At 43.0% G+C, this 24060-nt stretch overlaps 1 protein-coding gene across 1 annotated transcript in view; it reads right to left on the minus strand.

The window, feature by feature from the left end:
* Window positions 1-24060, minus strand: part of DUSP22 (dual specificity phosphatase 22) — a 49912-nt gene that overhangs the window by 12013 nt on the left and 13839 nt on the right. Inside the window, exon 4 of the mRNA XM_030887796.2 lies at window positions 4486-4535. Within this exon, the coding sequence (XP_030743656.2) occupies window positions 4486-4535 (50 nt within the window). The remainder of the gene's footprint in view (window positions 1-4485; window positions 4536-24060) is intronic.

Here is a 24060-nt window from a genome sequence, read left to right on the forward strand (position 1 = left end):
TGAGAGTCTTGTGAATTAGCATTTTACATTTGAGATGAAAGACAGCAAGCACATAATTATTCCCCAAAGCCGTCATTGGTAGCCTGTCCCTGCTATAGAGCAAATCCTGGAAGCAGCAGGTTTATCTATCCTGCAAACTCGCAGGGCCCCTAGTGTGACAAGAGCATCCCAAAACTACCCTGCGGGGGCCGTGGGGCTGTTGAACTATGAGAATGTGAACTTTTACATTTCCTGTCTCTGCTGCAAGGCAAGGCACTCAGAACGGAGCTAACATTTCAATGTGTTGATGCTATCTCAAGGAGCCCTGGTGGCACAGTAGGTAAGTATGGTGGTTCAAACCTACCAGCTGCTCCGCGGGAGAAAGATGCGGCAGCCTGCTTCTACAGAGATTCAGCACCTTGGAAACCTTATGGAGGCAGGTCTACTTGAACTACAGGACTGCTATGAGTCGGAATTCACTTGACAGCAATGAGCTTGGTTTTGGTTTGAATGTGATCTCAAACCAGGTTTCTACATTTTAAGTTCCTAGAAGACCACAGTGGGAGATTCTTGAGGAGTAAGGCCAAGACAGGAAACTGACCTTTTTGTGCAGTTTGCATCAACTGAATGGCAAGTGTGAACAGTTAATCTTAAAGGTCAAAAGCCTCTAGCTAAGTATGGTTAGCCTGAATTACCCCTTCCTGTGTAGAAATTTAGGGGGCAAGATTTAGGTAGTAAGACTTTAAATTATACCAGCTTGAAGTCATTCTTCAAACTTAAATCTAAACAACATAGTAGTTTTCTAGAACTTATTTTGTCACTAAATATAGGAACACTAAGCCAGCCTCAGGAATTAACTATAATTTCTAGGTTCCCCCCACCCATTTTGAATTAAAAACAACTCAAAAAATAATCATCCAGTTGATACCGACTTACAGGGACCAGGGTTGAATTGCTTCTGTGAGGCTGTAACTCTTCATGAAAGTAGAAAGCCCATCTTTCTCCCTCGGAGGGGCTGTTAGCTTTGAACAGCTGACCTTACAGAACACAGCCCAACAGATAACCATTACGCCACTGGGCTCATCGATTTTGTGTTCAACATCATATACTACTAATCAAACCTCCCAGCAGATGACCCCTCACCCCATAATTAATTCTCTTCTCCCTCCTGTGCATTACTTACTCTTTCCTGTTTTGGTCAATGAGAGCTGATGATACGGAAAGGGAAGGCTCATGTCTCCCCCTGCGCCCCTCATGTTTTGGGGGTAATTAATCCAGGCAATCTGCAGTGGGCCAGAGGTGCAAACCAAAAAGGGTTCCACCAGCCCACTCTAGGCCAAGAGTTGAATTATGCCACAAACATGTTCATCATTAAAAACTCCCTAGCTTTTCAATGAAACATTGGCAACAGCTATCGAGAATGCAGACTATTTTATAGGCTGTCTCTCAACCTACTGAGTCCATTCAAAGTTGCAAACAGAAATCCATGGTGTCCTTTGTGGTTTTATACTTCAATAAAACAAGAAATACTAAAGGAATCATAGAAACTTAACATGCTAATAGGCATAATTATATGCATAAGTTTTTGCTATTCCTGATGGATTTAAAAATAGACCCCCTCCTAAGAATCACACACATGCTTATAAGTACAACACTAAACACCAGAACACTGTCTTTTCTGCCTTTAAGTAGACTTGGTCTTGACTTCCTTTTCCAACTGAAACAGACAGTTCGATTGTTGTACGACCTCAAAGGAAAGGATGATAAATCTTTAAACAGCAATATGAGCTTTTTTTTTTTTTCCGGCCATTCACTTTCACATTTAAGCTGTAACTATTACTGACGCTACTGGGCTCTGGAGCAGACTCCACATGTTCAGCCAGATGCCAGGAACGCACTATAAAGGGAAAACCATAGACTTAAATTGAATTAAGATTCTTTACTATTGGTTCTAGAGAACGAACTCAGACATTATGGAGCAGCTCCATCGGTGATGGCTGGTTAATGTTGATAGAGGACATGTATGATAGAAAATGTGTATGATTTGAAGGATTTGAATAAGACAATAAAGTTCAGAAAAGAAGATGTAGTGTCCTTTGGTCCCTTGTCTTTCAACATAAGACATCTTCTGAAGACCAGGATTGACCTTTGAGCACCAAAATTCTGTATTCATCTTCCTTTCCTGTAACTCTCAAAATACACTGATGCAATTTGAGTAGAGTAAGCATATAATCTTATTTTTGAATGTGCTTAGTATTCACAGAAAGAAAATGATTTCACATATAAAATCAGCTTTAAAAAAATTCTGAATGCAGGCATTTTTCTAATGAGATTATTTAGATTTAGAAGGGTTCTAATTACTTGCTCAAGGTAGATGGAACTGGCTGTAGACTTTGCTTTTTTTTTTTTTTTTTAGCTGCTAGGCCTAGTGCTCACTTACCTATAGCACAGGACTGCTTGGTACTGCTCTGTACTTGATAGGACACACATTAATCAACCTGAGCACCCAGACCACATTAGATAGAGTAGTGGAGTTCCCAAGGCAATGAAGCACAGTGACGAACAGTGCACAGGCACGATGCTTATATTTTGATTCTTCTAGAACATGGTATAGGTATATATTACTTTTGCAGCCCCACTGGATTGTTCCGGCACTCCAAGGGGGCAGTTTCACCCACTTTGGGAAACACTGTTCTAGAGAATCATATTTGCAATCAGGTGCAGGCAAGTTCTACTTTTTGTCCGAACCTCTGTTTGAGATAAGGAAAGCAGCCATTCCAGAAATAGCCACCAACAACATCCACCAGAGGATTGCTACGCTCTTTAGAGAAAAGCCGAGGTTCACTTCCTTCCGTATGCACCATGCCCTTCCAACCACTTCTGTTTCTTGACACGACTAGTAACCAAGGAAGTTCTCTAATGCTAATTCCCTTCCGTATTAGCCCAGAGTGTTACTTAATTTTCCTAGTGGCCCTAGTGGTCTCTTTCCAACCAGCCTTAATCTTCAAGACTCACTTTTCTGGGGACATATCAAAAGTGTGCGTAGAAACAGGGTCTTTGGGTAGAACATGTTTGCCACCACTTCTGTCTACCCATGCCTTTTCCTGGTCATGTGACCCACCCCCCTTTCCCAACCAGTCTGATTCTAGTCTTTAATTAAGTTGCTCTCACAAACTTACTGCATATTCGGTGATCTCTCTGCCATCTAACAGTGGAATATAAAGGATGTTCAACATTCCTATATTTGATTACTTCCAGAAAGATAGGGCATGGATCCATAGGACTTGGACATTATAGAACTATAAAGCCAAGAAGGATAATTCTGTTCAGTGGGTGGACACCCAACTTCATAGATACCACCAGGGTATATGCGCTCCCTGTTGGAATGCCATCCCACAGATCCCCATGGCTTGAACCTCCATTGTACAGTACAATGTCAGCATGGGGCCAGAGGCTGGCTCCAATGAAAAAGCTGTCCAACAGTGTGTTTTTCTCCCGCCTGGCCTCGCAGTTCATGGGGGGCAGGTGGTGGTCAAGGTCATGCTCCAGTAACTACCTTCTTGCTAGGCCACTTCTGGTGTCTCAGTAGTGTAGCCGGTAAAATCACAAAGAGCAGGGGCTCCCAGAGAGCCCAGGTCTTCTTTTGGCAAAACCCTAATTCTATTAATTTATGTGGCTGCTGTGATCTGGGGAAGTAGCACGTTGAGATTCATCAACAAAGAGAATTAGGATGGCACCAAATATTAATTCAGTTCTGCAGAAAATGAAGAGCAAATTTTCCTAACCTAGAAAGAACCTCCCCCTTAGCTCATATAGGCTTTAGAATTGTGTTGTTCCAGACAAGAGACCCCAAGTTTCTGATGGCTAATGAATGCTTGGAGTTGTGCTGGTCAGGTGGACATGTGCTGTCATGTGAGCATGCATGCCAGATTTTGAAGACCTCAGAGTGGAATGATATGTAAATATATAAAAATACAAATGAGCTCATTTGTATTTTCTACTATAATACATTAGGTTAAACAAAATAATTATTAAAATTAATGCCACCTCATTCTTTTCTTTCCCTCTTTCTTTCACTGTTGCTAGTAGAAAATCTAAAATTCCACCCATGCTTGCATTCGTGGCTCACATTATGCTTCCATTGGATAGGCCGCATTACACAAAATCCAACAGCTTCTTGAAGGGTTTTCTTCTTGAGAAAGAATGGGCACCTTATTATCTGATTTGAGGTACAAGTACCCTTTGGGAACACCAAAATACTCCGACAGACATGTGTAGCATAAGGTCCTGTAAACAGCACTATGTGATGCCCAGTACAACCCTGGGGCAGGCCTGGCCAGCCTGCTAGCCCGGGGACTCGCGGCCTGCTCTCAAGCAGCAGGCTGTGCATGGGTATCAAGTTCCCTCATCGGCTCTGCTAGCCTCACAGTTGTTCATTTATTGGATTGCACAATACATTATGCATTTTTAATATCCTCAGATAATACAGAAACAAAACAAACTTACAGGTTTTGAGATGGTGAATCTGCTGCTGGGATGCACAGGTATTTAACGCCCTGTAGAACGATTAAAAAAATGATACTTAGTGGAGAAATGTATTTAGAGGAACTATTTACTCAGGTCAAAAACATAAAAAATAAAAAGGAGAAGTTTTTCATTAGTCTTTGGTTGCCAAGGAACTGGGAGAAAATTCATTAAAGTCCCTGGTCATGGAAACCATGATCACACATACAACTATGATAACTCGAATTTGTAGGCAGTTCGTAAGTTTACACAAAATTCAAAGGTTCATGAAAAAGTGACATAATTAAGAACGTTACCATAAATTTCATCATCTCAGACATGTATTCATTATTTCACCTTTTTCTCTCTCTCAGGATGTTGAGTGACTAAACATGAAGCCCTGTCTGTAAGTCTCAAGAGGTGACTGAGCAGGACAGCCTCTTGTTGCAGCACTGCTAGCAAAAGCAGTGTAACAATAGCCAAGGTATGCTTCCCACACTGCACACCATTTGCTTCATTCTGCTTGTCTGTCAAAAGAGTAATGTTTGTATATCAATGGGCTAATGGGGAGAGGGGAAAGAGATACATACTATAGCCCTTGATAAAAATCTGTAAAACAATTTGTTTTTTAGAGTCATGCTATAAAAATCTGAGCATGAGTTATAAAAATCCATACTATAGTTTTATTAAAAATTTGGTTAATTTTTCTTCTAGAGCAGTGGTTCTCAACCCATGGGTCATGACCCCTTTGGAGGTCAAATGACCCTTTCACAGGGGTCACCCAATTCATAACAGTAGCAAAATTAGTTATGAAGTAGCAACAAAAATAATTTTATGGTGGGGGGTCACCACATCATGAGGGACTGTATCAAAGGATCGAGGCATTAGGAAGGTTGAGAACCACTGGTCTAGAGGGATTTATAACCGGAAAAAAAACACACCAAAAAACCCCCCAACAACTGTCAAGTACAATAGAAAACCTAATAATATCGATGATCTTTTCAAGAGAATATAGCTTTATGGAAAACTAGGTTAATTACAATAAAACCTATGAAAACTGTAATCAGTGTAAGATGGCAACCTGCCAGGAAAGAACAACTGAACTATTCCCACTGAAATGCATGATGGAGAAGTGGTATGACTATTTCCTGTCAAAGACCAAAAACTTGTGAGTCCTGAGAAAACAAAGCAGTCCCATTAATTTCTAGGGCCCTCGAAGGTTGCACTGTATTTTTAAAATCTTTCTTCCTAGGTAGTGTAAGCTCTCAAAACTACACATCATAGACAATAGGGTGGGGTGATACCTGGAAGCTAGAAAAATCATGAATTTGAAAAACAAAACAGTTTTATTGACATTTCATCCATGTATTATACAATTCAGTAGTTTAATCATATCAAGAATTGTACAATCATTACTACAATAAACTTAAAAAATTTCTTCTTCCTTATACTTATTATTGCAATTATTTCGTATTAATTATGGCAAAACATACACAACAAAACATTCTCAACAAATTCATGTCTAATTCAGAGCTATTGATTATACTCTTCGTGCTGTGGAAACATTATCGATATCCTTTTCCACATTACCCACCACCATTAACATAAACTCAATGTCTGCTAAGCAAAAAATTTTGCTCTTTACACATGGTAATCACTGATTAACTTTGGTTTCTTTTTGTTTTTAGTTTTCTTGATATAACATTCACTTATCACACACTTCCACAGTTAAGTCACTTTTTAAAAACAGCTGTATGTATATAATCACAATCAGTTCTCGTGTTACCTCCTCACTCCCGCATTCACTGTTTGCTCCCCAAATTTCCCTCCCCCTCCCTACCTCCCTGTCCCAGATAAACCATTGCATCAGATACTGTCTCTATGCATCTCCTCTTTTTGTACTTCATAAACTGGGAAACATAACAGAAACAATAAAAAGCAAAGCAAAACAGAAAAAAAGAATAGTAATATAAAAATAAAGAGTAAGAAAGAAAAGACCACCAACAATATTTTAAAAGCCAGAGAAGAAATTTCTGCCATGGACAAAGGAGAAATATTTAAGCCTAGAGCAAATTCAGGTTCGGTCCAGAGGGAGGTCAACTGACCAAGTATCACATTATACTGTGGTTTGATCCATCATAATCAAGTTTACAATAATTAGTCTGTTTGGGTCCCTTGCCTGTGGCCAGAGGGGATCTGCCAGAGGGTTGATCTGACGAGATACTCTGCAGATGGATTTTGGGACCCCACTGTTCCTCCTTCTATAAATTGGGTGTTGACAATTTAAGCTCTGATACTTTTTCCTTTGTCATATTTGGATTTTGTTATCACCATTTCTGGATCACACAGGCTGGTATGCTTCTTGGATGTGGACTTAATTGACACTTAACTTAGATGGCTGCTTGAGTAAATATAAGGCTTTAAGAGCCCAGACACTGTTCCAATTGATAACTTTGTTAGGGCGGGATGACCAAAGAAACAAATCCAGACACTCATATATATATAAGAAAGAGTTTCATATCAAAAAGTACCGGTAATTGTATATAACAAAACATCCCAGCCCAGTCCAGATCAAGTCCATAAATCTGATATTAGCCCATAAGTCTGATACTAATTCTTAAATCCCTCTTCAGCCTTATGTAGCCACATGCAATGATGCAAAATTCAGGAAGATTCCAGGCCAGTGAGTGGTAAGACTTGTGGAGCCAAAAGCTGTGGGAGCGTCATGGGGCTGGTGTAGGTCTCTGATGCACGGCTCACGCTCAGGTCTCAGCATGGTTCCACATGGCTTGTCAACAGGAAAGTGAAACAGAGTGTGTGGCCCATATCCAGGGAAAAGAGAGGAAGTTCCCAGAATCCTCATGAGAAGGGCATGCCCACAAGGAGGCATCATTAGGCTGTGAGTTGACTGACAGGCTAGACTCTACCCATACATTTATTTACCAAGTTGACATGAAATTATTTAACTACCACAATAACCATGTCATCTGCTTTCTTCACCACATTTTGCTGTAGCACCACTAACTTCAGTGATCTCTTCATGAAGGTGAGTATAAAGCAGGGCCGTGTTATAAGAACTGATTGACTTATTTTGTGTATCTAGCGTTGCTATAACAGTAATGGAAGTGGATGGCTTTAATGAATGGAAACGTATTTTCTCACAATTTTAGAGGCTGAATGTCCAAATTCAGGGTGCCAGCTCTAGGTAAAGGCTCCATCTCTTAGCTAGTTCTGGGAAGAGGTTATTTGTCTCCTGTCAATACCTGTAGGCCGAGCAATGTGTGGATATGTCCATGTGTCTTGACAAAGCCCAAGGAACTCAGCATATGGACCCTGGAGCCACAGGATGTATGCCATCCCCGGCTCTTTCTTGGTGGTATAGAGGTCAATTCTCCTCTCTGTTGGATTCTCCTTCTTTTTATTCCTTGTAAGATAAAGGGTGAGGTTGTCCATGCTCTGGGGAAACTCTTCCTGTATCAGAGGAGGGCTGTGACCTGAGTAAGGGTGTGACATCCCCTCCTAATTCCCTTACAAATGAATAGCTGATCACATCAGAGCATATCATGACAGATAATCATATCATTATTTAACTGTTAAATCACGTTATTACATAAGTGCCAGCCCCCTGAGTATCATGGCTCAGACAAGTTGACAAATATTTTTTGGGGAAACAATACAATTCATGATGTAACCTATGAATAAAAGAAGTCCGATATGTAGAATAGTGATTCAGATGATCATTCCTCAATATATACATTGTCCACTTCCATCTATAAGATGGGTAATATCTTTTAAAATAACCTGTCTAGAATCATTTGAAAAGATTTGCAGTTGACTGTCTAGTGTTTACTCTTAACTCCTAACATTTCGGTGTTCTATTTGCTAATAAAATCTTACAGAGAACATCTCGATTATGATGGCCCCAACCCTTTTAAAAGGTGAGTCTCATCTTCCCAAGACTGGTTTGGAAGCACAGCATGGGAAGGAGTGCTCGGGGAGAGGGCAGCACGGGCAGTGCCTCTCCTCAAACATGCATCGCATGAGGATTTGGGCACTAGTTCTGGAAGTTCAGTTCAAAACCCCTTCCTCCAGCTCTTCTGAAAGAAGCACACAAAAAGCCCTTCCCGCTGACGCTGACCCCAGAATTTTGTCTGTAACTTCGATCTGAGGGATTCAATTCACTTTCCCATTGCCCACAACTATGAAAAGTCAGAAGAAACCTATTTCCTGAACCATGTTTTTTCCCCCTTCTTCTTCCAGATATGAGTCAATCACTACAACTCCCAACAAAGGCTCATTTGGGTCTATAAACAAATGAGTGTCACTATTGTTTATCTTTTTATAAAAATTTTATTGGGGGCTTGTACAACTCTTATCACAATCCATACATACATCTGTTGTGTCGAGCACATTTGTACATTTGTTGCCATCATCATTCTCAAAACATATGCTTTCTACTTCAGCTCTTGGTATCAGGTCCTCATTTTTCCCTTCCCTCTCCCGCATGAACCCTTGATAATTTATGAATTATTATTATTTTGTCATGTCTTACACTGTCTGACGTCTCCCTTCACCCACTTTTCTGTTGTCCATCCCCCAGGGAGTGGGGTATATGTAGATCCTTGTAATCGGTTCCCCCTTTCCACCCCACCTACCCTCAACCTTCCCAGTATCGCCACTCTCACCACTGGTCCTGAAGGGATCATCTGTCCTGGATTCCCTGTGTTTCCAGTTCCTACCTGTACCAGTGTACCTCCTCTGGTCTAGCCAGATTTGTAAGGTAGCATTGGGATCATGGTAGGGAGGAGGGGGAGGAAGCATTTAGGAATTAGAGGAAAGTTGTATGTTTCATCGTTGCTACAGTGCACCCTGACTAAACAGGCTTTAATCGTGTCAGTAGTTAAATTGCAAGGATTAGTTAGTGGAAGAGGATGGCGAAACAACATATTGTCTCCCATTAGAGTTTCACTTTGCTCTGTTCAGTTGTCTCCTTTCTTGTCTGTCCTAAATTTTCCTGTACTAGGAAGGTAATAGTGAGGCACTTGGAAGCTCTAAAGAACTTCTCAACACAGAAGTATTAGAGATCCAAGAGGAAAGAGAATTGAAAAGGAAATGGCTATGTGGATGTGGATACCTATACTGATCATCATGTACCAAACCCAAACCCAAACTCACTGCCACTGAGTCACAGCACCCCTGCTGGACAGACTATAACTGCCCCTGACGGTTTCTGAGACTGTGGCTCTCTAACGGAGTAGAAAGCCTCATATTTCTTCGGAGGGACTGCTGGGTTTGAGTGACGATTACTCTCACTTAATAGTCTTCTTTTCCTCTAACGAGTTGGCAGTACACCAGGCCTATCAGCTTGTGAAATTCTTCCTGGCCACACACTTCCTTTAGCTCCGTTAAGGCCAGTCCTCCCAGAAGGGAGAAATTTTCCCGATTACAAGGACCTACATATAACCTCCTCCCTGGGGGAGGACAACAGAAAAGTGGGTGAAGGCCAGAAGTTCAGAGAGTCACACTGATACATAGGGAGTGGCCCGAGAGAGGAAAATCTCTCCCTGTACTGACTGGCCACAATTACTGACCACTCAGAATGACAAGACATCCATTCATAAGAAGAAACACGGCATAAAATTTAGGAAAGTAGAGAGAAGAAATGAATGAGTTAGGAGGGATCTGTTGAACATGGCCTTTGGAGTAAGTCTGTTTTTTTTTTGCATTGAGACAAACAATAACTATCAATTGGCTGAGAAGAAAGTTTAGAAAGTGTTTAAGAAGTCTCTTTTTGAACAATAGCTAATGCTTTCTATGACAATATTCTCAAAAGTTCTAATATTTTTTCAGTTTTCTGTTTCAACAAGCATAGTAACCACCAAAAGTAAGACTTTTGCCTTTCTTTGGCCCTGAAACTAGACATTGCACTTAAAGCAGTACATAGGCAAGCACTTGAAAGGCCAGGGAAAATATTCTGATTTCGAGACTGATAAAAAGATCAAACTCTCGCTTCTTTCGAGTACAATTTCTAAAAGTCACAGTTCTTCCTTTCTGAAACATCATAAGCAAGAGTCTTCTCAAGAATCAAGCTGACATTCTACTTTTCAAAAGAATATCAAGTCATTCAGAATGCTTTGTCGCTCCCAGGAAAGCTAAAGAAAGCCAATGATAGAATATATAATATTCTTACAAGTGCCCATCTAACACCTAGGAGGAAACACCGGGGGAAGGAAAATCAGTTAGTCAAGGGGCTGGAACTGGGAAATCCACACAAAGGAAGTTACTTTTGTAACTACTAAAACAGGCACCAATAGGAAAACTGGCTTCTCCTCTGATCCAATCAGTAACAATAGAGGTGTGCACACGTGGGCCCCTGCAGTGACCTTGAGGATTTTATCAAACCATCAGTTAGGAGGCAGCTGAGCAGCAAGCAAGCTGACCCAGTAACAAGATTAAGAGCTAATTTGAGCACAATAAAAAATTGACTCTAAAAATGAAAAATGCCATACAAAATAAATAAATTCTGGCTGGTCCACACCTAATCAAGACCTCCAGACATAAAACCAAATCCCTGTCATCAAGTCAATTCTGGCTCATGGCAAGGCGATAGGGCAGGGCAGAACTGCCCCGGTGGGTTTCCGAGACTGCAATACTTTTTACAGCAGTAGAAAGCCTTCATTTTTTTTTCCTCAGAGTGGTTGGTCGTTTTGAACTACTGACCTTGCCGTTAGCAGCCCCACTAGTTACCACTATGCCACCAGAACTCCTAGCCTACAGACAAGGGAACTTTAAAACAATCAGTCTGACTACACTCTTGAAAAACTTAAGAGGTGGCCACCACAACCTGGGAAGTGCTTTCCAATCCTCTGATGGCTGAGAGCTACAACTCCTCTACCAAGTCCCCTCATGGCGTGTCCATTGCCATAGGGCTCCTGGGATTCTGTTCAGTATTCCTTAATTTAAGGTCTCCCATTAAGTCAATGAGATTTGTAGGAATTATCGAATTGTTGGTGCAAAAAATGTGGACTTAGAACTATATCCATACAATGATGACATCTAAAAGAAACACTGCTGTAAACTGGAGATAAGCATAAATCTAAAAACAGGTGAGGTGCAGGGCATGAAATCCTGGGTGCAATCTTTCTTTTTTATTTCCTTGTTTGTACAATAACAAAAATCTTAATGGAGTTATTGTAGAAATGCACAAGTCAGACATATACTGTGTTGCATGCTATAAATATGTGCTATAAATAAATAAATGCTACAAATCTGGTCAGGTTGTCAAAGCAAAGTTCTATTTTCTTGAAGTACCCGCTTGTCACTGATTCCTTCCTGCATGAGCTAAATTTAAGAGACATGACTACAAATAACAACTTCCAAGAACTGTGTGGTACTCGATGGGGTGGAGAGGGGGTGGGAAGGTGGGAGTGGAGAGAAAGATTTAGCTCTTTGTGAGACAAAATGCAAATGATAAACCTCAAACACCTGTTGGTTCTTTCAGGTTAGTCAAAAAACTACATATATTTGACTTGTCAAATCAACAGATGACAGATGCTTATTTTGTTCAAGGTGTTTTACTGGAGGCTAGAGCGGGCACAGTGGGCACATCTGATTTCCATGAACCCATATGGCGTTGGCTATCAGCGGCTGGAGGCACCCAGGCAGCTCCACTCACAACTGGATGCCCTGCTCCTCTTGTCATCGGGCTGGGACTCTCCTAATACACTCTGCAAGAAATCACTGCACAGCCAGGCCATTTGACAGGATCGACTTATGGAGTGTGAATACAAAATAACAGTATTAAAAATCACTCAGTGCTTTTTAAATTGAAAATTGATTGGGGGGGGGTGTCACAGTATTAAATAGGAGTGTTCTATGTAGACCTTTAAGAAAAAAGTCATCTTTGTGAAAAGTAAGTTTTCATCTGCTCATAGTATGTCTGAGCTGTTAGAAACCATTCTGTGGTGGCTCCTCACTGTGCGTACTACACCTGAAGGTCTCCACTGCTGCCTGCCCTGCTTACCAGCTCCACGCACTCGCACTTGGGGCTGCTGCCGGGGAGTCTCCCCAGATCGCCTGGACTTTCCAGCTCCCTCTGCCCTGAGGCTACCACTCTCTGGAATACCCTTCTCATTCAGGACTCCTCTCCAGTGACATTCTTCAGTACAACCTTTCCTGAGAAAACCCACCAATCCTCTCCACAGAATCTGTCCTCCTCTCAAAGTTCAAGGCTCAAGCTCCATGCATCTCTTCAGAAAGGCACCCAGTACAAGGCTCTGAATAACTGCTTGTGAGCAGGCTGGGTCGCTCTGACTCCCACCAGACTGTCAATTCCTTCAACTCTGAGATCCTGCCTTGGGCATCTTTCTGTCAGTAACCATGGACCTTTCTCCTGGAAGAGCACCAATAAGTAGTGGTCAAATGAAGGAAAGATTAAAAAAGTGGTCACCAATGAAGGGCTCACGAGGCTGGCCTGGGACCTCTAGAGAAACAAATGCATAGACTCTCATGTGTGTAAGAAAGAGGTTTATATATAAGAGCAATTGAATATTGAGAAAATGTCCCAGCCCAGGCCAGATCAAGTCCATAGTCTGATATTAGCCCATATGTCCGATTCCAATCTATAAAGCCCTCTTCAGACTCACGAAACACATGCAATGATGCCAAATGCAGGCAGATTACAGGCCAGTGGGTTGGAAGTCCTGTGGATCCAGTGGCACTTTATGTATCTCAGTGCTGGCAGGGGTCTCTACGTGGCTCCCCCGACTCGAGTTGAGGATGCATCAGGGTAGGTCCATGTGGCTTTTCAGGGTTTAGCGCCATGTGTCTTGTCAGCAGAGCGTCTCTCAGGGAGTGAGCAGAGAGCGTCTCAAGGGGGTGAGCTGAGAGAGTGTATGCCTCCTGCCTCCAAGGAGGAAATGTCGAGAGTTCCTAAAATCTTCAGAAGGCCATGCCCACACAGAGGCCTCATTGGCTATGACCCGATTGACAGACTAGACTCCACCCCTTCACTCTTCATCCTCTCAAGTCCTAAAATGACATCAGATTATGTAACTACCATACTCTCCTTACTGCTCTGCAGCCACTTTCCAGGCAGACATGCCCACTTACTCAGGGAGTGGAGGAGGAAGCTTCCATTGAGTGGTTAATAGTACCCTCCTCCACAAGGAATCTGAGTAGCATTGTGTGACTGGGAATCACTAACAATGGGAAGGACAGCAGGGGATCAGAGACAGTTTCAGGACTGCAAGTAAATGGGATTAAAGAGCCTTAAGCTTTAAAGTTCTAATATAGGCTCATGAAAACATGTGCCCCAAGGCCCATGCGAGCTCTCTGCCCTAGACCCTGACCTGCTGCAGAACACTCGTCTCCTTTGAAGCATAGCTCTCCGTTCAGTGGGGTTACTCTCCTGTGTGGGGCATGATTACAGCCTCTCTAGCAAGGCAGGAAACTCTCAGAACCCCCCACTGGAATAGAAATAAATCAGCTACATTGTGAGTGGCGGACTCCATTAGCTGCCACACCGCTCACTATGGACTGGGACCAAGGCTGCAGCCCTTATCAAGCTTTTTCTGCCCAGCACTCAGTCTCTCCTGTTAAGTGTCAGTCCTCTCTCTGGGACTAACTCCTGAAAGTTAGCACTCAGTCTCTCCTGTTAAGTGTCAGTCCTCTCTCTGGGACTAACTCCTGAAAGGTAGAAACAGGGACAGAGTGCCAGGAGGGGCTTCCCTGAAAAGGCTGTGTTTGTAAAATCAGGTACAAGTGCATGGCCCATGGGAAAAGGATCCAGGAGCACCAAACCGGGAGAACTCCATGTACAGGGAGGGCAGTAAGGAAACAGAGCACTGGAGCTCTCCCTTTAATTAGGGAACCCCTATCTCACAATGTAGGTGCAAGGGATTTAAAAGAAGCTGCCCCAGTGGTTTACTACTGGGCCCTGTGTACCAAGGTTGGGCCCAGCATTCACTAATAGCACATGTGGGGTCCCCAAGCTCCTTTTTTCTCTACAGGTCAGGACACCAGCCTGTAGGCGGTGTTCCAGGGCCTTCCTTTGAATGGGGCAGCACACACCCTCCCCCCCTTTCTCCTCCAAGGCTGCCAGTCCCAGAAGGCTCACCAGGATGCTAGGACTAGTAAGTCCACAAGGTGACCTGATCAATATGGCCCAACAGCAAAGGCAGGAGTACAGGGAGTATTTTTAATCCTTCATTTAAAGGAATAAGTCTTTTTAAAGCGTGTGAAAAGGTTACTTTTTGCCCACTTCAAGTCACTCCGTAATGCAGGTGAAATTACATTTAGTATGGCTTGTGGACACCTTTACCTGGATGCCCTGGGGATGGTCTCCGTTTGAAAAGGCAAATAAATAGAAGTGGTTTCTCCTGTCCACCAAGTGTTCTATAGGCCATTCTAGCCAGAAAAGATGTAGAAATAGTTCCTGAGACTTGGATCTGCCCTCAGCTTTGCTTGCCCAAGCCTCACACCATCACCCAGGAAAGAATCACAGGGAGGCCTGCCTTTTCTCAGCTTAAGGTAAGCCTCTGGTAGTGTTCCAATGTGTCCATTCCCTCACCAACAAGCAGCCCTGGTTCTCACTGAAGTAACCAATTGTTAATCTCCTTTGAGTGGAGACAACATCTAGGAAGAAAACCAGCATGTTTACAAGTCTGAGTTCAAGAGAAAGGGCTCAAGGTCAGACTTCCAATACTTCTCCAAACTCACAAAGCTGTAAGGAAACCATGGTTCAGTTACCCTTAACTTTCACCACTGAGTTAGCTTATTGTGCCAAGCTGGCCGATAAACACATGTGGGATTAATTGAAGGGCGGAGGGATAAATGGCTCGGTGAGCCTCGCCTTTCAAGTTCTCGGGTCTCTTGCTTTGTGATGGTCGTGCCAGGGTGCAGCTGCCTTAGCAGTTCTCTGCTTCAGCTTGCAAGCCTGACTTCCTGCAAGACATCCCCAAGGACAAGCCACATGGACCTACCCTGATGCAGCCCTGGGTGCTGGAGCTGAGATGTTTACACGTTCACTGACTTGGCTTTCCTCCTGCAGTTGGCATCATTGCGTCTGCTTTGTGAGACTGAGGAGGACTTTGTGGACTGGTGTTGGACATATGGGTTAATGAGTGAATGTTGGACTTGTGGGCTTGGGCAGCACTGGGTTGGGATGTTTTCTTGATGCACAGTTAACCTTTATATAAAACTCTCTCTTTTACATGAGTTTCTGTGGATTTGTTTCTCTAAAGTACCCAGACTAATACAATCACTATTTCATTTGTGTGCAGATCAGGAAAGGGGGCAAGAGAGACTGAAGGTGCTTTGCACAAGAACGGGTGCTGGAATATGGCATCTGCAGGAGCTATGGTGATGACTGAAAAGGTAGAATGATTTTCCCTCTCCAAATACAGGGCTTGGCACCAACTCTGCCAGGGCACACACACACAAGGATCTCAAGATGCCCCAGTGTAAGACCATGAAGACAAGAAAAACCATGCAAAAGGCAATGTGGCCCATGATTTGTTCACATAATCTACACCGAGATGATACCAACAAGCTGCCAAGCTTTGCGCTCAGAAACTTAAAGTGAGGTTGGATCATTTCCCGTACAGGTGTGAGGCGACATAAAACCCACCCGTACTGCTTACTAGGTAATGAATTTTTAAGAGCACCTGGAAAAAAGCAGATTTGTTTAAACCAGACTACATTTAAGTCAGCACTTTTCTTGTGGTTTAAAACAATTAGTGCCCAGAGAACCCTTCAACCTTGCTATAACCACTTTAACTTCACATTTAAATTTCTAGTTTCGACTCAAGGTCCTTCACCCAGAAACCTGCAACCCACCAGTTGCCCTTGATGAACATCCTCATCTCTCCCAGCAGTGCTTGGGGCTTCTGCTGATTTGGCAGCTACACACAGTATTATATGGAGCTGGAATCAAAAACATACTTTTTACCTCTGCTGATACTCTCCTGGGTTGCTTCTGCTAACCCAGACTACTTTTCCATTTTAATTTCCTTTCAAAATTGTGTCCCTAGTTACACTTTCTGTATCTGCTGCTGCACCACCAACAATATTCACCATCCTAATGCCCATAGCACCACCCAGCTGTGTCGGAGCACCTTCCTGTTCCCGAGTGTTGGCCAAGCAGCGGCAGGCTCAGCTTGGGGGAGGAGAACGTCTATCACACAGTTGGACCAGAGGCTCTTCTGCTAGCCACTATGTGCCCAGAGGGAAGCAACTGGAGCTCATAAGGGGAGCGGTGGGGAGGCTGTCTTAAGGCGGAGTCAAGATGCACACCATAGCATAGCATGTGGGCACCTAAAGAGAGCTGACACAACAGAGCCTGACACAGTGACTGTCTTCTGCTTGTCTTCTACTTGCGCATTTTGCATGGCTTTTTTCAAACCCAAAGTTACATGTGTACACTGAGGATGCTCACCAGCCCCGTGACCCTTGAACCTGCATCCACACACACATCCACCCCAATGAGTTGCCACAGCTATACCTCCAGTTTCCCCTGCCTATCCACATGCACTAAATCATACTCACATCCAACCAGTGCACAGTCATGCACCACTGATACACAGTGCACACCACGGACAACTGCTTTTCTGTATTTTGAAGCACACCGTTGTGAAACTTCTTGGTGGGTTGTTCTTTTTGCTCATTTGTGTAGTTTCCCTCTTTAACTCACTCATTATTATTATTAATACTTTGCATTCAAGTTCAGCTTATCTGATAACTTATGTTGTGTCAGCTTTTCTTTGGTTTGCTGGAATATAATTTCCCATCCTTGCTGTGTCACTTTGTGAGACTCATCTTCAGATCAACAATTGACTAGTCACTGGTCCATTTTTTCTGGGGGAAAAAAAAAAATTCCTTCCTACTGTCCCAATTCAAACTTTCCTGAGTCTAACCAGATCCGTCCAGGATTTCCCCACCATTTGGTATTACATTCCTAACCCCAGAAAAGGAGTCTGAACGGATCACCCTCCATTCCTAAATCTTGTCTGAATCCCTGCTCCCACTGATAAAACAAACTCCTCAGAGCTTGACAAATAAGATCTTAGTCTGGCCTGAACCTACAGTTGCCGCTGGGCCCACTGTTGTGCTGTCCTGCTCTGCTGAGCCCGCCAGTGCATATGCCTGCTTCTGCCTGGAGTCCCAGATCACTCTCACTCCCCAACACACCAGAGGCCCGGTCCCCGGTGAGCCCAGCTCCTGTGGAGGGTCAGCCGGGTGTTCCACTAGGCATTCACAGCTCAACTGCAGTCATGACTTACGTGATTGCCTGTCTCGCCCGGATGCTATCCAACTTCTGCAAGGCACATGCTCGCTAAGTGCTTGCCGATTCTGAAGGAAGAATTCCTGACCTGGCCCAGAGGAGGGCTAACTTCTACAGGTCCTCATCCTACTGACCTGACCCTCTACTAGAGGCCCACAGAGCCCTCATGTGTGCTTCACACACTTTGGCACTTACATTCTTAGTTACGCACCGTGCACAATGACCTAGGTTGGGGAATAAGGAAGAGACTTGAGTGCTGCATTTGTTTTTGAGGCCTCAATCTGCAAATTGTGGCAGCAACGAAGAGCAAATGTATATCCCCCTTCAACTCCAAAAACACAGAACCAGGTACACTGCTCACTGAATACAGGTCCACGTATGGGGAGAAGAGAGATGAGAGGGAGCTTATCAGGAAAAGCTCAGGAAAGTGGGATTTGACTTAGAGGGATTAATCTAGGAAGCATGCCAGTAAGCACAAACACAAAAGATAACACACACCCTGTGTATATTCTCTAAAAAGCCTGGCAAATGAAAGGTACTGTCTCTTAGTTCTGAGTGCTTCTAAAAAACCTGGCAAATGAAAGGTTATGTCTCTTAATTCAAGATTTAAAAACTATGATTTCCACCCTAGAATCAATAAATATCCAAAGATTTCAATTCAATTCCCTTCTCATCCACTTATATTGGGATTCGGTTTAAAAGTGAGACCTTGACTGGGGGTGGGGGTCAGCAGTTGGAGGAAGAAGTCTTTATACACTTGACTGCCTACATGCAGGAGTCTTAAGATACAACTGAATTCAAGAAATAGCAATTACTAGACAGTTTTCAGTACCTGCCATCGTCATTTCTATCTGAGTCATTTCTATGTCAGTTTAGGGTTGGTGTCAAACAAATGTACCTCCACACATCAAAGCTGCTGCAAGTCACTGGTAAGGTGCTGAAACACCAGGGTGGCATTAAAGACATTTTCCTAGAGAGGTGAGCCCCTCTGAGGTTCTGGAAACAATTGTCCACCTGAAAACAAATCCAGGGCACAGTTACTCATTTTTAAGAGCACCTAATCTCTTTAGAAATTTGATAGTGTGGTGTTTTGAGATGCCACTCGGTTTGCATATTGACAGGTGGAAGCAACAACAAGCCGAAATGTCAATCTGCCCTTGCTTAAGGCTGTATCACCAAGGAATGTGTTAGTCCTAAAAACACACATGCACATTTAGATGCACAAGTCAAACAGAAGTAGTGCATGACTGATAATGAAAATAAAATCTATACAGTTGAAAGGCATGTGGCCTGGTCATATTTGAAGATTTAAAATGAAAAAACAACTCGCTGCCATTGAGCTGACTCTAACCTCATAGGGACCTTATAGGACAGAATAGAACTGCCCCCTGTGGGTGTCTAAGATGGTAACTTTTTGAAGATTAAGATAATAAAGTGGATGAAGTATTTGCTTTGTACCTATTGATGGTGGCTAATAAATACAGTGAGTAACAAATACAGCTTATGTTTGAGGTCACTGTGAATGTATGTGAAACAGCACTACTGAACATGGGACTAGTCCCAACCTGAACACTTGAGATGCAATCTCTTTGATCCTACTACAAACAGCAGGAGAATGCTGCTCTCTATCTGCCTGCCTTCCACCTATCTCATCACTGAGAGAGGCTCCCATTGCAAAATAACCTTAAAAAAAGGAACCACCTTTAATAATCTGGTATGAGTATGGTCCTCCAAGCCCTTATCTGTGCATTTACATGCTAATACATGTAGACACAGAAAAACACAGGTGATTTTTAATTTACACATATAGAATATTATTTTATAATTTGTTTCTCTTCCTTAACAATTACTCTGCCCCATAAATACCATATAAATATTCCCCTTCCTTTGAACTGTTCAAAATATCTAGTAATATAAAATACTGTAAATGGCTACTACTATTCTGATTCATGTGAGAACTGACTCTAATTTCTCGCCATCCTATGCAGAGCTGCCATGGCCAGAACTCTGTGTACTCCAGTGCTGTGTCCTCCGGCAATGTTCACGATAAGCGTATGGTCTTTAGCTTGATGGTCAACAGGCCTTGACCAGGGCTGACCCTTGTCCTCAAGTTAAAGATGATGCGGCCACCATATGGAAGGCAGAGCAGGAGACGCTGGTCTGCAGGTGGGCCTGTGCTGTGGCTTCCAAGGGACCACCACAGATGGGCTGCCTCAAGGATCGGAGCGGAGCCTCTGTGCTGCAGGGTTCTTAGCCTCTCAATCAGACGCTAAGCTCGTAGAAGCCTGAAAGACATCACAGCCAACGCCTTACCCTGCGTCTAGCATACTGCCTTGAACACAACAAATCTTTTATTTACGATAGCTACTCCTCACTTATTGACCACCTTGCAATCTGACATTTTGCATTTATGATAATAGTAAAAGCATCTACTCCACCTATTTTGCACACTGTTTGTTTAGCAGTAATAAGCACTGAGGCACAAAGCAAGAGTAATGGCTTGTTAAGGTTTTGTGTCAAATTGGCTGGGTAATGACTCAGTGATTTGCAATCATGTCATGATGAAATCTGGCAGTTACCATATATACTTGAGCATAAGCCACCCAGCCGAGGCACCCAATTTTACCACAAAAACTGCATTAAACATGTGCTAAAAGTCGACTTATACACGAGTATATACAGTATATAATTACATTCATCTTCTATTTTGCTATCTGCTGTGGTCATTCTCCATTTATGAATAATGCTGATTTCTGCATACCAAGAACTGGTCTCTTGAACCTAGCCATGTTTAGCTATAAATAGTCGTATTCACTTTCGGAGACTGAGATGCAATACAGAGCCCAGCTCCTTATACAGTCAAGCTTTTTTTTTTTAATCATTTTATTGGGGGCTCGCACAATTCTTATCACAATCCATACATCCATCATGTCAAGCACATCTGTACATTTGTTGCCATCATTCTCAAAACATTTGCTTTCCACTTGAGCCCCTAGTTCGCTCATTTCCACCTCCCTCCCCATTCTCCCTCCCTCATGAACCCTCCATAATTCATAAATTTTTATTATTTTGTCATATCTTGTACTGTCTGACGTTTCCCTTCGCCCACTTTTCTGTTGTCCATCCCCAAGGGAGGAGGTTATATGTAGATCCTTGTAATCGGTTCCCCCTTTCCACCCCACCCTCCAGGTACCACCACTCTCATCACTGGTCCTGAAGGGATCATCTGTCCTGGATTCTCTGTGTTTCCAGTTCCTATCTGTACCAATGTACATCCTCTAATCTAGCCAGATTTGTAAGGTAGAATTGGGATCATGACAGTGGGAGGAGGAAGCATTTAAGAACTACAGGAAAGTTGTATGTTTCATCGTTGCTACCCGGCACCGACTGGCTTGTGTCCTCCCCACAATCCTTCTGTAAAGGGGTGTCCAGTTGCCTACAGATGGGCTTTTGTTCTCCACTCACCCTCATTTACAATGATAGGATTTTTTTGTTCTTTGATGTCTGATATCTAATCACTTCGACACCTCGTGGTCATACAGGCTGGTGTGCTTCTTCCATGTGGGCTTTGTTGCTTCTGAGCTAGATGGCCACTTGTTTATCTTCAAGCCTTTAAGACCCCAGACACTATATTTTTTGATAGCCGGGAACCATCGGCTTTCTTCACATTTGCTTATGCACACATTTGTCTTCAGTGATCCTATCAGGATGGTGGGAACCCACTGATATGATATTTTGTTCTTTGATGTCTGGTACCTGGTCCCTTCTACACCTTGTGGTCACACAGCAGGTGTGCTTCTTCCATGTGGGCTTTTACAGCCAAGCTTTTAATTAATATAAATGAAAGGTAACCAAAAGAACCTGAAGAAATCAATCAGAAGCTCACAGAAGCCTCACTGGGGATTCTTGATGCTAGTAACTTTATCAGATACTTCTGGACTAGAGCCATAACAGTTCAAGGAAATAGATATCTATACAAGCCAATTTTGTTGGCATATGATAATTTGCACAGTGAAATGTTCGACATTAATGGGGTCGTATGGGTTGCCTTTCAAATCACCAAAGGCCCTGATTACTGAATCTTATCAAGAGACACAGGTAACCACAGATGCGACTGCCATTTCTGCAATGGAAAAAGGCCCCTCAGGAAGCAACTGTAGAGACCCCTGCAGGTCAGGCCCAGACTAGCAGGGGAAGTTCTCCCTGTACCTGCCTTCAGAGAGCAACAATCCAGTTCAGGAGCTTGGACAAGTGCAACCAAAGGTAAAATCTCTCCATGTGTGCCCAGGTGCCAATGGATGTGACAACAAAGCGGCCACAGTGCACACAACTCACCGCCAGGGTAATGGAAACTACAAATACTGTAGAAGAAAGAGGAAGGACTACTGTGGTTGGAGGGCCCTGGGGGACTGTTCACAGTGGAAGGAGAGCCTGGGCCAAGCTCTGAAGGGAAGCCAGAACCTGGGTGGGCACAAGAAGGCTGTGAAGAAAGACCGGTGAATAGAGGCAGGCTCTCCTAATGTGAAATCCCACTGAACACACTGATTAAGGTCTGCTCTCCATTTGGGACTCAAACAAAACTCCTGAAGGAAAGAAACAGGGCAAGTCAGGGGACAAGGACAGAGAAGCAGTGGAGCTAAGGCATCTCCAAGGCCCCCTACTCATCTCTGGGACCATCAAAGCCAACTGGACTTCTCACCTTGGGGAAAGTTTCCTCACAAGCAGACAGCAATGAAGAAGCTTAGAGAAACAGAAACTAATAGATGTATGTGAGATCTAGATACCTGTGCTTAGATGCAAATGTATGCACACATATAAACAAAAGCAACCATTAAACCCGAAGCAGTGGACAACTACAAACAAAACTAATAAAATCACTTTTAAACTTGATCATCTAAAAGAACAGGTCACAACACCCTCAGGGAAAATGTCTCCACCATTAAGAGAAATGAAAAACTGCATGGTCAAGAATAAGCGCCTGCCTGTGGTGGCGCTGTCAAGTAAGCACTAGATGACTAATCACAATATATTCTTCAGTGTATTTCATTCTATTTAAATGTATCATTTACAAATTAAAATTCTTTGTCCTAAGAGTCAAGCAAAGGCATGTGAACATTTTTTAAGAAACTTTTGTTAATAGTGAAAATGGTTGTTTCCTGCAGGTGCTCTGGTTAAATACACAGAATGAAAAATGAAACAAGCTCTGAAATTTTTACATTAGAAAGATATTCTGTTTCTTTTTTCAGGGGAAGAGAGAAACCTTTCATTGCTCAATATTACTTCCTCAGCTCCTATAAACAATATCGAGCTTGCGATTTGAAAAATACCATCTCTGTAATACGAGTTATCCCCAGCCCTCACACCTGCCCCCTACATAAGAAGAGCCCTATTTAGCACAGGATAAACTGACAGACACACACACACACACACACACACACACACAAACACCCTAGCAAATCTCTAATAAGGGAAACACTCAGTTAGCTTTTTTGTCCGTATCACTGTAGGTCTGAGTTTAATTTCTATTTGAAGTTAGTATCACTGACATGACTGTTTTCCTCTAATGCACTAGTATTGTGTACTCTGATGTTTTAATATGGCAAGGACCAGTCTCTATAGTCAGAAGACAGACCTCAGGATACAGGTTCAGCTCTCCACTTGCTGATGGAGTATACGAGCAGGTCACTTGACTATGTGACCATATGAGAGGAGTAGAGTCACGCTGGCTGACTCTAGATCAGATCCCTAGAATTCATGGAGAACAAGAGACCACAGTAAGAAGTTGGGTTACCCCAGAGCCAGTCATAACTTGGTGCCTTTGTCCCAGGCTCCGGAGGGCAGGAATGTCATAAACTGGATATTCAGAACTCCTAGTCATCCCCAATGCCTTCTAAGCCTCCAGAGGCACACAGCAGACTTCTCCGAGCCTCCATCGCCACAGCCTTTGATCCTCCATGAGTTACAGAATGAGGGCCTGTCCTGAGCCAGAGCTCTTGGCTGCTCTCACTGTAATTATTGGCAATATTTGTGAAAACCATAATGCTTATCTTATGTACACACTCGATGCTTTCCCAGGGCAGATACTGGAACTCATTCACTAACCCAAATACCTCTAGCATCTATCCTAGGTCTGGGCCTGAGAAGGAGCTCAAACGTGAGCACATGAAAAACACTGTCTTCAAGGAGAAAGAACTCTCTGAAAAAGGGATTCTGGGGTTTGAGAAGTCACCTGTAGCAAACAAACAAAGCAAAGAATATTACTAGTTAAAAGTAAGAGAAGACTACAGACTGAAGTG

This window comes from Echinops telfairi, unplaced genomic scaffold (genome assembly GCF_000313985.2).
Source record: "Echinops telfairi isolate 266 unplaced genomic scaffold, ASM31398v2 ScPeMD7_7424;HRSCAF=8462, whole genome shotgun sequence".
In the NCBI taxonomy this organism is placed as follows: Eukaryota; Metazoa; Chordata; class Mammalia; order Afrosoricida; family Tenrecidae; genus Echinops; species Echinops telfairi.